Source organism: Pygoscelis adeliae, unplaced genomic scaffold (assembly GCF_000699105.1).
Source record: "Pygoscelis adeliae isolate BGI_AS28 unplaced genomic scaffold, ASM69910v1 Scaffold267, whole genome shotgun sequence".
In the NCBI taxonomy this organism is placed as follows: domain Eukaryota; kingdom Metazoa; phylum Chordata; class Aves; order Sphenisciformes; family Spheniscidae; genus Pygoscelis; species Pygoscelis adeliae.
The window spans coordinates 4,241,857-4,257,396 of NW_008825150.1; the positions used below are offsets into that span (position 1 = coordinate 4,241,857).

Below are 15,540 nucleotides of genomic sequence, written 5' to 3' on the forward strand. Positions count from 1 at the left end.
AAGGGCAGGTGAAGGTATACCACTAGCTTATATATGCCAGAGCGTAAACTGATGCTTTCTTTTCTTGCTGTCTGCAGAAAACCTTTCTAGAAGACTCCTAGATAAAGGATTACATGCTGAGAAATCTCAGAATGAAAGTTTTCAGGGATCAGGACCAGGAAACAATGTCTACATGAACAGTACTGGTACCTCGCACTTGCTACTCTGCTTCAGTACCATGCCATGCGCTTTCCAAAGTGCAAGAACACAGGGGGTTAGATGAACTGTGTCTTCATGTCTCTTCACTGATGATTTACAGACTGGTAACACAAGTTGGCTCAATGCCAACATTCTCAAATTTTAATGCTGTCCGGCAGGAAGACCATTTTATGATCTTCTCTGAACCTTTGCCCATCTCTCTAGTGTTGAACCACTGAACTCCATTTGCAATTTGCTACGTGATTAATCTGGGTACTGCACTGTGACTCCACAACCAAGAAAGCAAGAAATTGTTATTTCAGAATATATTCTGTAGGACTGCCATTCAAAAGCACCTATGCTTCAGTTTATTTCCCTTTCCTTGATATTGGAGTACTTTGTGGTTTTAAATCAGTCTGGTCTGAGGTGACATGAAAAAGTTGTCTTTAGGAGGGATGTTTGTCAAAGGTGGTGGCTAAGCTGTAGATGCTCACATACTACCAGCGCTCCTCTTGGAGCTGATACCAAACTCAGTAGCAGTGTCTGGGGACCTGCCTTACTGTAAACATCTGAAAGTCAGACATCTATGCCCTAGGATCTCATCACAGTAAATGAAAAGAAATAGATGTCATACTAATGTAAGCATTCAAGTTAGCCTAGTGAACATACTATTTAGAGGTGACAATTTCTTTTCAGAAACAAAAAAGGCAGCCAAAGATGACAAATTCAGACACCAATGTTTGTCTAATGGTAGGGCAAATGAACTTCCTCCCCCCAATCTCCTTGGAAAAGAATTTGCTGATTGCATAAAGTCCTTTACTGGCTCCTCCAAGTCTATCTATTTCTCTTTTACCTTGTGATAATCACAGTTCTCTGACAGGCCAAACGTTATCATGCATGCACTCTCCCCCCCTTTTTTTTTCTCATTTGAAATTCTTAATTCTTATGAATTAATTCTCTGCTTCTCCCATTATTATCAAGAATGAAACTCACAAGAATGCTATTAAAATAGAACTATAAATTTTAAGTTGCAAACAGTGATTTAGCATTGGGTTCTCTTTTTCTCATTATTTAAGTGAGCTTTCAATAAGACACATCATTGATTTTAGAGGGAGCAGCAACTGCTCTTCAGTACCTTTTTTTTTTCCCTCTTTTAAACTCTTGAGGACAAATACTAAGAAACTTAATGTAAACTTCTATTTTTGGAACTTAGTTCTTCTTCTGCAATGCACAGCTGGCATTAAAAAATCAGTCAAAGTTGATGCACATGGACATTCTTAATTATCTACATTACAAGATATTAGCTGTACCCACAATTAAACTGTTGTAAAAACAGAGGTTGTATCCAGAAATCTGTATGTTTTATTTTCACATTTAGTGCAACTTAACAGGCCACTAGCTGTAGAATTTGCTGCACGCTGCAGTAACCAGAACAATGTAAATATGTATAGAAAAATAGGATATTCAATAGGAAAAATACTTGTTTTTCACCACCACAGCTATCAGGAAAGAAACCAGATAAGCTGCCATACCAACCATAATATAGTTATTCATAAAGAATCATTCTGTTGCTCTGCAGCAATATAGTGAATTACTCTCCATAGTTTTGAAAAAGCAATATTACAGCAACACTCCAGTAGGCCAACCTTCTGGTTTCCTTACATTCATCAGCATTTGCAATAGATTTTCAAAATAAAGCCCCCACATATTTTTCTTACAAAATGGACTCAGGTGAATTATTGTAACATTGCAGTAACTGAATTGCATGTCATCTGTTGGCTTAGTTAACAATACAAAATATGTAGCTAAAATAAATAGAAATATTAGGCATGATATAGAGACCTTTGAAATAAATAACAGTTTTTATACTAAAGTCAGTGGACTTTTGCATTAACTCTATTGTTTCTGAAATTAAAAGCTATATTTACATACACCTGCTTACGTCCTTCAATCACTTCATTAATTATGATCCTAGATACATGCTGAGGAGTATGTTCCAAAGATGATTATACCTAATGTGAAGGCTTTGATTTCCATAGTTTTTTTTTCTCAAATAAAAATATAAGCAAAATTTCATTGGTTTTTCTTATAAATTTAGTAGTGAGAAATTGCAAATTTCTGGCTCAGATTAGATTCTGAATTCTAATACTAAAATATCAGTTGGAAAACAGCTATATCTAAAGAGGTAAAAAGAAAACCAGGATAAAGACCTTTAGGTGCTGCTGAACTGGTAAAAAGTCAAAAGGTAACTGAATAGATTGAAATGTGACTTTCTGCTTTTTGTTTCACAATTTAACTGTCTTCTGTTAATAAAATTTAGGCATATACAGACCGTAAGTTCAAATTACTTTAGGAAGATAACCACATTAATATACAACTCTGCCAAAGACAGGATCTGCTGTATTGTACCACTCACTGGGTCTTTCAAAATACCTCATTTCTATCTATTATCTATAAAGAGTATATAAGGAAACTACCATCTGATTTAGGTCCTTTGGAAGGTGTCTGCATTTAGATGGGAGAATAATCAGCTGTGATACAAAGTGACTCAAGACAACTGCTCCATGGTCTGTGTTTCCCATGATTGCAGAGATCCTCTTTACCTCTTTCTTGGAAAGCATACTGGTTTCCAGATACTTATTTGGGGATTGTTTTGTGGAAGCAATGGGAAGAGGTGTTTGGGGTGTTCCTGAGTCTGGGGTCTTCAGGCTGCAGACAGCGGGTACCACCCGCCTCTAGGGTCTGCTCCTGGGGCGAGCAAACAGCCAGAGCGCTTCCCCACACTGAACAGACTGTTCGGCATCATCCCCAGGACATATCTGGAAAAGTACTCTTACCTAGTTTGACCAGTAATAAGAAGAAAAGGCAAGGAAGTGGACAATGCATATCTTTTTCCATCTGTCAAAGTCTGAAGGTGCATTCTATTTACATAGCCTGTTTTTTCATAATTTCACTTTATCGTTTGGCCTGCAGAGCATTTAAAAAGCAAAACAAACACTTCTTTCATTTTGTTTTTGGCTGCACTCAAGGTGCTCTGACTTTATTGCCAAGTATGTAGTTTGTGTATGTGTGTGCATGTGCATGTGGATTATAACTTACTGTAGGATCTTTGCCAGCCATTTTGCACTCTTCAACCTTGTTTGCTGATGCTGGCCAGAAAATCTGTAAAGAAAGAAATATCTTTTAAGTAACATATTTATTACATAATTATTTTTTAATGACAGCCAAAAAGCTAACTAAAGTCAGTGCCTAACTTACACTAATAAGTTAATATTTTGATATATTTTACACCTTCATTATAAGGCAAAAAAGGATTTTCAATGAAAACAACTTTCTGTCTAGCATGCAGTAAACAAAATAAAGGCCCAGGTCTTTGGCTGATATAAATTAATTTTATTAAATATTTTTAAGATAAGTTAATAAATTTATTTAAACTTTTCTTCTAAATAAGAAATATTTTCATCATCGTTGTCTAAATTACTGTCCATCTTTACTTTTTTGCTTCTACTGAGCTTCTAGCAATTGTTCACACTAGAAAACAGAAGACTAAAATATTGAAAGAAGGGTTCTTGTAAAAAATTTTTGTTTTTAACAGTAAAGGTTTGGATCTCTTATGACAAAACCTGCTTAAAATCTTAAGACTTCACACAGTTTTCTTGATTTCTTTCCAAGATATCTTGCACTACAGAGTTTTCCAACAAGCACACACCTCAATGGCTGAATGTTTATCTGATCTATACTCAAACTCTGAAGTTTTTGAGCTTCTTCCATTATTTATTTTGATTTTGAAATAGAAAAGACATCCATTAGAAATCTCTCCCTAGAAATTTAGTAGGTGTCAGAGCCTGATAACATTTAGCCTCAAGATAACATAAATTATAGCATTAAAAGATCTCTGTAGATATATATACATACATATATATATATGCAGAGAGTTGTAGGTATGCATTTGTATATAGGGTTTCTATAGAGGCATAAAATTAGCAAAGTGAATCTGTTATAAAAATAAATAAACAAATGAAGGAACGTGGAATTGCAGAGATTAATTCTGAGCCTAATACTGGGTAATCACATTGGCTGCCAGAAAATTTCGGGTGGTGTTGCTTTCTGATTTTTTTAATTCTTGTTTTTCCAGGCCTAAATAGACTTGAAATGCCTTGCAACTTTATACTGCAGAATATATTTCATGCAACGGAGGCCTTCCTATCTAACCGATTTCTGCACAGAATTAAAGGCGACCTGCTAAGGGAAGGCTGGAGCCTGCCGTGCGGGAGCACAGCAGCTCCCAGACAAGGATGGCCAGATCACTGGGGAGATGGGAATTAGCAAAAAGTTCGCACGAGCTATTTCAGATCAGAGAAGGCGGCCCCATTTCAGAGGAAGATTTCTGTACCACTATGAGGAGGAAGGGCGCATTCACGCCATCACACGAGAGGCATTTAATTTAAATGTGTAAGTTAGAGTTAGCCTCCCCAGACTCCCTGCACAATCAATTCAGGTAGACAGGCATGTCCAGAGGGTGAGTCAGAGCAAAGCCTAATTTAAGTGCTCTTAATCACCCTCCAGCAGGGCCTCTCCCTCTCTCCTGACACATTAGAAGTCTTGCCTCTTAAGGAAAGCATTTAACTTCGCTGCTGCAAGCTGGCTATCTCTGCCCCTCGATACTCCTGAGGTATAGTAATAAAGCTCATAGATTAAAGGATCAAATGAATTTGGTAGAACAAGGCCTATACAGTACACTTTAAGGTAGTGTTGTAGCTGTGATAATCTAAAGATAGGCAAGGTGTGGAGAGCTAATATCTTAACAGTCATGCTTCTGGGCACACAAGTACTTCTGCAGGCCACCTGTTTTAAAAGCAGAGAAGCTGGATTTGAACTGGCTCTGGGAACAAAAGAGGAATCCGTGAAAGTGGTTTAAACATTTGATAAATCGATTCTTTTTATATACAGGTTGCCTACTACAGTTTGAGGACGTGGGACACAAAGAGTCCTTAGAAAATGGCATCTCGGTAAGTGAGAGAAGCCAGAAAAGAGGTGGCATCAAGAGGGAGATGAGGGTCATAGTGTCCAAAAAACCCCAAACAGGAGGTGTCTCAGCTACCCAACTGAAGGGCGAGGGCTGACACAGACATAACAAAAGATTGGAAAATATTTCTGTGATTAGGCTTCAGAGTACAAAACAAAAATAAATATAGTTGAAGGTTAAAGGCAGCTCTGTCCCTGTTGTTTTTTTCCCTATGGCCTGAAAGTGATTGCAAGTATCTTATTCTTCCTTACAGGCTTCTTTTTAAAGTGCATCTCTGAATTATCTTAAATCTTGGAGAGGAGTGGAAACCATCAACCCATACAAATTTTCGTTATGAGGCCAAGCCATTCCGAATATCGCTTCAAAGGGAGTAAACAGGTCAGTTTTTAAACAGTGTTTGAGGAGCAGCCATGCTAATAGATTGTTCATCTTGTATTACACATAAACCAAGGACTAACGGTTCAATAAGGTGCATGCCTGGACTTTTGCCTGCTGCAAAATAATGAAATACACTTTTCTTGTCTTAAAAAGAAAAGCAACCTTGGATTCTCAAAATAAGTCTTGAACTTACACTGAGAGGGTCCTGGCTTATATTATTAATATTCAAAGACAGAATATGATCTTTGCTGCCCACATAGATCCGATCCTGATCTTCATCCATTAATAATATCCTGTAATCCAGGGGACTGTGGGATATCCTGTGATATTCAGAGGTCTTAGTTTCTTGCAGCTCTGAAACAGTAAAGACAACAAGTTAGTAAAGCGGTTCGGTTGCTTTCTTGCTTCACAACTGCATTTCTTTCTAAATAAAGGCATCTTTGAACACAAGTGGGGTCAATAAAAGAAGAAAAACCCTCATCAGACACTTGGTAATCATGTAATGTTGAGTTAAAACAAATTTCCATTTCCCAGTCTGAATGCAATTTTTTTATACATTAAGTAGCCAGACATATATCATAAAAATCAGGCATTGCTGTTATTCGTTCATCTAATTAATTCTTATTTTAATGAATATGATTATTTACAGCTTTGGCTTTTAAGGAAGATCATATATTAAATTAATCAATGTGTTCAATACATTTTGAAGTCTATGACAGTAGAAAATCCACAAGATCAATGAAAACTACATAGGAACAGCTTACTTTCTTTTCCTAACAGGGGGCTTCACTAAGAATAGGTTTTTATCATTTTCAAGGTATTTTTTTTTTTTAGTTCTTCATCACCATGCACGGCTTATTTAAAAGAAAAAAAAATGTATTCAGTCAAGCCTAAATGTGTCCATTTATTCAGTTGTTTGTTTATGGGATTTGGATCAAACTATCAAAACTGTAGAACTAGGTCTTTTGTTTTTCCACATAAAACTTCCTTCAATGAAGTGAAGTGAAAAACGTCCTTTGATCTCAGTAATGCAGGATCAGGCCTGATACAGGAATAGCACAAGCATCTGCAATATAAGTATTACTTGCTGCCCTTGAGAAAGCTCAGCCTTCCTGTCTTATATTTTGAAGCCCACTCAGATTATTTTTCTTTTCAGTAATAACAGAAGGACTATTTCTCCAGAGCTGAGACTGGAAAAACAAAAGTTTAATAATAAATTTCTCCTTATTCAAATATTTAACATATAATTATGTTTTCTTACCTCATGAGCATTATTATTGGATTGTGTTCCCTGTGACTCTAAGAGGGTGGCAAATACACCGTACATACAAAAATGAAGCCCTTCTATAATGTTTATTCATAAATCTAAGAACTGAGTCCACATCCCTTTTGCAAACTATCTGGGACAATATGGCTTGTCACTGTTGCTAAAGCTTAGTTTTTGCTAAAAGCAAAATTTTTGCTCATTAGTTCCCTATTGAAAACAGTAGATGTGGTATCCAAAATTAATCACCTATGCCTTTTAGATGACTAGATTAACATGGGCTAATGATATTTGGAAAACAAAAATTTTAAAACAAAATTTTTTTTTATATTTGCTCTGTTAAAAAAAAAAAAGTGTGCCTAAAGTATGCACTTTCTATAAAACACATATTTAGCTGGAAGCATAATTTTTTTCTTTGAAAATTACTGGGAGGCAATTTTTGACAAGCTGTAGACAACATACAGGCAAAGGCTGCAGTCTTAGGACTTATACCTGTCTACTAGAGATCTAATGATTGAAAGAACACTTATCAGAATATGATTTGCATTGATAAATATGACACATAGCTCCACTTAATTTTTATCATGATTGTTAAATAGTTTCATAGGAAGATGAAAAATATCTTCAATTACTGAAAGATATGATATTTTGATTCAGTTAGACGTGTGACAGCTTTCAGGAGCTAAGGGTTGCCTACATGCGTTTATTATGGTAATATTAAAAAAATTAACAAATAGTATTTCTATGACATATGTCCCTCAACAAAAAATAAACATACAATCAAGATTTACAGTCTGCACCTAAAAGATTAAACTGAAACAATACTCATTAAATATATATGAAAATTGTCCACATCATTTTCAGAAGTCTTTCTTCAGTGCTTGAAAAATCAATTGTTTTACTTTGTTTAAAAAAATCCTCCCTGTAAGCTTTTAGCTAGGATTTTCAAAGGCACCTGGGAGACTCGACAGCATAGTGCCATTAAAATGCGGTCCCTTTGCCCTCTCTGAAATTCTCAGACTGACCTTTCATAACAGCTCTGAGAAGCTAGCGCTCATCCCTTTTCCTGGTGGCCTTATTAACTTTACTGTAATATTTGGCAGCTGTAAGGTGAAACTTAACCTTCTCATAACTGTATATTTGATATCCTAGGAAAGCACATATAAACTGGGAGAAGCAGCAGTTTCCCGCACAACACTGGGTAAATGTGAGCACAGTCATTGCACAATAAGTGATTGCCCCTCCTTATTGCTTCACTGACAGTCAACGATTGACAAAGAATAAGCCATGATTGATCTAAAAGATGATCAAGAACATGATGATTGTTTTTAAGAAAGAGACAAAATTAGAGATAATTAATTTCGACATCTTTCATTTATTAAAATACATTGTTTTCCTGGATTTTTAACCTCTTTGCAATGACGTTATTCTTTCTATGGCACCTGAAAGGTAATCTGTCTCCATCAAGCTGCTGCTGAGGAGAATACCTTATGACATGCCACTAGACTATGGAAACTCAACGCCATTCTGTCCTGGTTTCAGCATGAAACACATTCATAAGAGGAAAGGAAAACTCTGAAACAAATACTCTCATAGAGATTTATTAGTTTTATTTCTTTCAGTGCTGAAACTTACAGTTTATTAGCTTCTTAGAGCTACAGGGAGGGAATTTATAATTAATCAAATTTTCTTTTCATTTAACAAAATTTACCACACAATCACCCAAGAAAATTTGATTTTTTAAAGATTTACTATCTGAGTGTTGTTACTTGGAAAGAGCAATGGCTGGAAAGATGCTTTTCATCTCCAAAAGTTTTTGTAAAAAAATGATGTAAACCTTTACTGACCTTCAAAGCAAATTCTATTCCATGCTTTGGGAATTTAACCAAACATTCAAGGCAGTAAACCCTGTATGGAGAATGATGTTGTGGACAGCTCTCTGTGAATATTAACAATTTTGTTTGGCTATAAAAAAGAAGACTATAATATGCTCCACACACAAATAACTGTCATCCTTAATGATACAAGAATAATCTTTGTTCACCCTTTTTTCATCAGTCAGTGAATTTAGTTTTGGCTTTCCTCAATGATAAAGCCAATACCAACTTGATTCCTAGTGTTAGAAATCTGATCTTAGAGAACAGGTTATATAGCTCTTGTCCCTTTTAATGAAAAACAAAAGCTTCAGTGAACTCTCTCCCCAGAACTATTATTATTATTGAACTGCACATTTTGGAGATCCCAATGACTGGGAGTTTTTTCCAAACACAGTGTACAGCTTACTGACAATTAGGCAGTTTAACACCTACTCTTTAATTATCCTTCTAATCCACCGCAAAAATTAATGCAAGTATTATTCTTTAAAAAGTTGTGTTCTCACAGGAAAAACAACAAAATATTTGGGTAATATCCATCATTAACATCACAAAAGCCTTTGTAACTCTCAAAACTCATTGTGTTGGCCAGAACAAAACAAATTACAGTTATCAGAGACTGGAAATCCAGGAAGGTGGAGATATATCCCTCGCTGACAAACACAGCCTGTTATACCCAAATTGTCCAATCTGCATATGGGTATATGAGCTAGATCCACACATCAGGTTGTCTTCTGAACATCTTATTTAATCATTCAACATCAACCTTTCATCACTCCTTAATTCAAATTCACTGGTGTCACAATGCTGAAAACACAGCCTGACTTTCCTAACGTAAATGATGTAATAATCCCTAATATGTAAGATAAGACCCTAATATAAGTGACTTCCTTGGTAGACATCTTATACTAATATAGATGTTTGATACATATGTTACTGAAACTAATACAATTTTTAGCAGGACCTTCCCAAAATAAGATTATTTCCTATTCGCAGACCCACATAACCACTTGTTACTGAAAAGTTCAATATAAACAAGAAATTATATTGCAGAGTTTGGTAAGCTACAGCCGTGGTATGCAAGCATCCCCAGCCCAAGTTCAAAGCACTGAGTTTATCCACAGATAAGCTGTGGATAAACTATGATACGTAAAAGCGTCCATGCAGTCGTCTCTGCACTATACTATCCCTGGGTCTCCAGCCTGGCAGGGCTTCTTTGAGCAAACCGAGGATGCTCTGTCAAGCTTTTAATTTAGGCTCCCCTGTGGTAAAGTACAAGAAATAATATGTTTTCCTCCTCTTTCCTGCTGGCATAAGGATTCAGTCTCAGAAGGTTGTTTATGGGGTAGTTCAGAGCAGAGGCAGAGATTTGGTGTATGTGCCTCAAAAAAAGCAGGGAGTAAAGCATAGCAATCCAGTTTCACACGCAGCACCACAGTGAAGGGGAGAAACATAGCTTTCCAGAAAGATGGTCTACATCTCCCTGGGGAACCTCTGCTGCCCAAATTGGCATGGATTTTATGTAGCTTTAATGATTTGGAAGTCAGCAACACAATGCTGTTTTCTTTTATTCCCTCATGGGGTACGGGGTCCACAAACAACAGGCCTTGTGTACGTCTAGCAGTAGGCTTGACAATATTAGCTTCTAGTTAAGGAGACTGTAAGACTCTCTTAAGCCTCATTAAACCTTCAGTTTGTGCCAACAAATATGCCAGCCCATGCCAAATGTGAAACTGTAATGTAAAATCTCACCTTCTAGGAACTGGAATGAAACAAATTTTATTTATTTATTTATTTATTTATTTTTACCCTAGAAATAAATATTTATGTAGAATGATGTTTTTGCTTATAGCATCAAATGGAAATGGCACCCTTTTACTCACAGGTCACTTTCAAACAGGTGAAAAAGTAATTTGCACATATAAGAGAGAGACTGTACATAATGTTGCTATCATTGAAAGGAATAGTTACATATTTTTAAAATGTGAGTGGAATCAGAGATATCTGCAAAGTTACAAAAAATAACTTGGAAAAAAGCTTCAGCCAGAAGAAAAGCTCTGTTTTATTTTAGTTTAAAAATTTTCCTTTCTACTTTCTATTGACTAACTTCTCTGTTTTGTACTTTATTAGTAGAAATTACTAGGAAAGATCTAGTCAAAAGGTATCAGATTTCATAAGAATCTAATAATTTTAACTATTGTTTTCTTGGCCTTATTTCTGATTTTTTAGTGTAAAGACATGGAAGAAATAAATGTATTATTTTTGTAGTTTACATAGTACCTGTGGAAAAAGTATGCTATTTATAATATTGCTTTTCAACTCTGTGAGGATACAATGTGACTATTTGTTTAATTTTATGTATGGGAAGAGAACAAGGGAAGTCTGAAATATTTTCTTTCAAAACTTCAGAACAAGTCACCTTTGCACTGTTGATATTCCTTTTCTTTGAAGAAACCTGTATTGATTCCTTCTACTTAAGGGGGTGAGATAAGAGAGCTGTTAAAGCATTTTGCCACTGCTCACGCAGTGTTCAAACTCAAACCCAACCCTCAGCCAGGTCTCAAGTGAAGCCGATTATAAATGGGTATGCAGTCTTTTGGCCAAAGAGCCAGATGTGCTACTTGTCAGTCCCTTGTGTGCCTTAACCACACGGGGCCAAAAAGCTCAGGTGGACCTTTGACCTTTTCTTTATCTCTTTATCTCTTCTTCATGCATGAGAAGTCTTTGCACTTTTTTCTTAATGCTGTTAGGATGAAATTTGGCTTTTTGTATAAGGGGGTAATAGGTTTATAAGGACTGGAAGTCACAGATGTGCACACTTGCTAGCTTCTGAATCTGTCTGAAAGGGTTTTAATTACATTTTTATTAAAAAAAAAAAGCGAGTGAGAGGGGAGAAGATATAGATTTACAAGTGCTCATAAAATCACAGGCTAACTAATTAAGAAGATCACTTGGAGGACAGGGAGGAAGGGAGTTCAGACAGTACAGGCTGAAACAGGAGCCCTCTGTGTCCAGAGCTAAAATGTATAATTTGCTAGAAGGAAACTTAATTGCTGTATTTGGAATGAGAGTAAATAACACGGAAATGTCAACGATATCTAAATATGATCTGGTTTAAATATACACCTTGAATACTTGTTGGTATATTTGCTAAATGAGTTGAAAATGGAATTTAAACATTACTGGATTGAGATAGTGCAATATTTTATAAATAGAAATAATAGCACCAAGGTGAAGTCTTTGGAGAATCAGGCCCAGAGGTAGCTCTAGCATGTCTGAAGAACAATCTGTCACCTTGAGCAGCTCAACATACACATTAGGAGCAGTAAAACCCTCAATAGCTCTTTGTGAAGGGGACCATGTGTTGATAGGAAAAGACATACCAGTTAATAGTTGACCTTAAGCAGAGTGTTCACATATGTCAGTAGATGAGTTGGTTTTTTACAATTCACAAGACACACAGACGTCCTAAAATCCTGGTAACTCATTGACTTTAAAAAGATCACAATGGAGTATTAACTGGCTTTTGACAATGGGGCTTTTTAAAAGTTGTACTGAAAGGGGAATCACTCATGACAGAGTGCTGTTTTATTAAAACTATCAAAAACTATCAGAGAATTTTTCATCTTTGATTTGCTACTTTGAAGAATGAAGAAGGAGGGGCAGATCCACTGAGGTGTGGGCAGCTTCCAGTTTTGTGCAGGAGAAATGTGCTTTCTAAGCAAAGGCAAACACACGATGAGAGAAAGTCACTTACTTGTGTGTGGCAAAATGTATTACTATGGCTCTGTGGCACATTCATCAACCCAACATATTCTACAAGATTAAGTGCATTTTTATTGAAGCTTTACATTATGAAGAGCAGACACTATTAAAATGCTGATTTTTTTTTACTTACACAGATATTGTCATGATGAAATCATACCACATTCCACAATAGAAGCCCCACTCCGAAACAAAGAAGAAAAGTATGTCAACTTTTTCCAAACTGCAGTTGCATAGCTATTCCAAGTCTTACCAAATATTCCAGTATTGAGATTCCTTCATTGAGAATTATGCAAGACCACTCACACCCTCCAGCCAGCCAGTCTCACTAGGCTGTAGACACTTCTTGGCATAATTTTCAGATTATCCTCCACTTACCTCACTGTAAACCTGGAATAACTCCTCTGAAGTCTGTATAGGTATTTAAAAAAAAACCATTGAAAAGTGGGCTTCTTATTTTTTAGTAAGTAGCATGCAGTTATAATTTTACCAGTCATCAACTTTATCCCTTTATATAATTGCAATTTGTGGATTTTATTTCAGAAGATGTCACAAATACTGCCACTCTACAGAACTTTCCAGAAGAAGATATCTGATTTTTCAAATATTACCTTGCTCATTTCTTCCCACTATTAACCTGTCCAGGCTTTATTCTCATTTTTGGTGCCAAAACCAAAGAGACAACTTTGGCAAGCATGGAGAGCCATAAAGACAGGCCAACTGGGTTTAAGATTACTGCAGCTGAGTTAGCCACATTAGCTGGGAGCCAGTCTTCTCCATGTCTTGTGTATAAAGAGCTTGTGTATAACACCTCTGCAGTGTGCAAACTGCTCTCCAAGAGTTCTAAGCTGCATACTTCAAAGCCTGAACAGTTAGTTATACAGAGTTTACTCTTTTGTTTCTTTCCAGCAGACATGGAGAGGGTCCTTGCCACATTGCCTAAGGCTGCACAAGCTCAACCCGTCTCACTAGCCTGGGTGCACACAGTGGCTTTGCCATCGGCACTCAAGATGGTTTTGTTTTCCAGATGCAGGAATAAGAAGCTTTCGATTGCCAAGTATGACATTATTTTTGAGATGGAGCAAGAAAAAAAGCCACATCCATGGAGAAGTCAAACAAATTCGACATTATTTATTTTACTTCTTCTGGGAGCAGTATATCTTATCATTGTAATCTCTTGTGTTTTCTGTCTTGCTCTTTTTTTCTAGTGGACCAGCAATCACATCATTGGAGGAACGGTTGTGCTTCCTTCTGTGATGCTCAGTCACACAGAGAAATGTTCCAGACTAACTGGCCAGCTGAAGCCCTGACTCTGTGCAGACACCAGAACTCTTTGATCCAAATTTAAAGAAAGATATGAGAAATGGAAGAAGATGAATTATTGTAATTGTCTGTCTGAAAAATGAATTAAAACTGAAACTAGTGCTATTCTCCAAGTCAGAACTGGGCAACAACATGAGACTTGCAAGCTGTCCTCCCAATTCATTCATCTTCATTCCATTTGCCACTAGTGGGTTGACCTCTGGGAGGAGGACGAGGTCTGAACGGACTTCTCATTAGTTTTGCATCTCATTCAGGCTGTTATGTTTGTGATAAAAGCAAACCTTTTTAGGCTTAGGTTTGAGTACCTGACTATTTACACCCCACAAACTGATGTGGCAGATGATGTCAGCTGGGACGTTTTTGAATATTGTGGAGAGAGAGAGAGGAGCAGGGAGAGTCTAAGTAAGGTTGAGTGGAAGGTACGTTGTTTTACTGCTAGAATGGTCTGTCTTTGCAAGTTTACCTTTCTGTTTCAGTGTAAGAGTGTACTTTGCAGGTTTACTGAGGTAGCCTGTAGACAGTGAAGACATAATTTGCCCTTTGCAAAATTGACAGAGGCAGCTACTCCCCAAATGTGCAGTTTTGAGGTGTTAATACATTTTTATTGATGTACTGACAACCGTGCCTCTGAATTGTAGTGAAGAACTATCAAATGTTGCAAAATAATCAACACCTCAAACAATGAAAGTATGATAGTAGTCCCTTAACTTCTTTTCTGACCGAAAAAACTCTTCACATCAACTCACATGCAGTCTTTCTTTTTCTTTCCGAGCATATTGTCGCTAAGCTGCAGAATTATTCTTGTTACCAGAGCTAATAAAAAGTCATTGAGAAAACACAGCTCAACCACTGAAATATTTCATAATGGTTTCTGTAATAAAGTAAGAACCCATTTCACTGGGGTGAGGCAGAGGAACCCTTTTCATTATATTCCTTTCTCTTCTTCAAAGAGCACCCTCCCCAGAGATTTAGCCAATCTCTGTATATCTAGGATTGGCATTACTGCTCTTGCTGCAGAAATCCTTGCCTTTATTGATGTTAACCAACTTTAGCTGCAATTTTAGCCATGCCACTTTATCCACAGGTCTCCTTAAAAAATATTGGCCCTTCCTTCAGCAGTCACTTCTCACCCTTACTCTGTATAAAAAAAGGGCAACTTCATATACGCAGGCCTGGTTACAGTTTCATTATTATTATTACCATTTTAATCAAATTAGGATTACCTACCAGGCAAATATCAGGCATAAAGAGATCAAGCTAAATCCCAAATGCTTAGCTTTTATTCATTCTTCAGTAAAATAATGTAAAATTTACTCAGCCATGAGCTGAAGGCTTGGAGGGCAGTATTTCACATTCAAAAGAATTTCATTAATAAATTAATATCAATGGATTGGTGAATTAAAGGGTGGTATTTTTAGACACAGACAATTCTGAATACAGAGGGATGCTTGTAAAAGAAGCCAAGTTGTCTATAGCAAAAATAAGGAAACGGGTATGTGGGATGGTGGGTATCACATACAACTAGGTAAACCAATGCTTCCTTTTTTAGTGTGTTGTTTCCTATCAGTATCAGTATGCCAGTCAATGGTATGCATATACCTGATGTCTATGCACTCTTGACTATATATCAGATTATCATCTCTATATACCAAGTCTAGAAAGTTAGCAAGCTCTGCTTTACATCTGGGAAGGATAAAAGAAACACTTATTCTCACTCCACTACGTGAGAAAAC

The 15,540-nt window shown here is 36.6% G+C and overlaps 1 protein-coding gene across 2 annotated transcripts in view; it reads right to left on the reverse strand.

Annotated features, from left to right (window-relative positions):
- The window catches only part of SEMA3C (sema domain, immunoglobulin domain (Ig), short basic domain, secreted, (semaphorin) 3C), a 124,970-nt gene that overhangs the window by 47,450 nt on the left and 61,980 nt on the right, over positions 1-15,540 (reverse strand). For both annotated transcript variants that reach the window (XM_009328358.1, XM_009328359.1), the window contains 2 exons: positions 5,775-5,935; positions 3,277-3,339 (listed from right to left, as the gene is read on the reverse strand). In XM_009328358.1, coding sequence (XP_009326633.1) covers positions 3,277-3,339; positions 5,775-5,935 — 224 coding nt within the window. The remainder of the gene's footprint in view (positions 1-3,276; positions 3,340-5,774; positions 5,936-15,540) is intronic.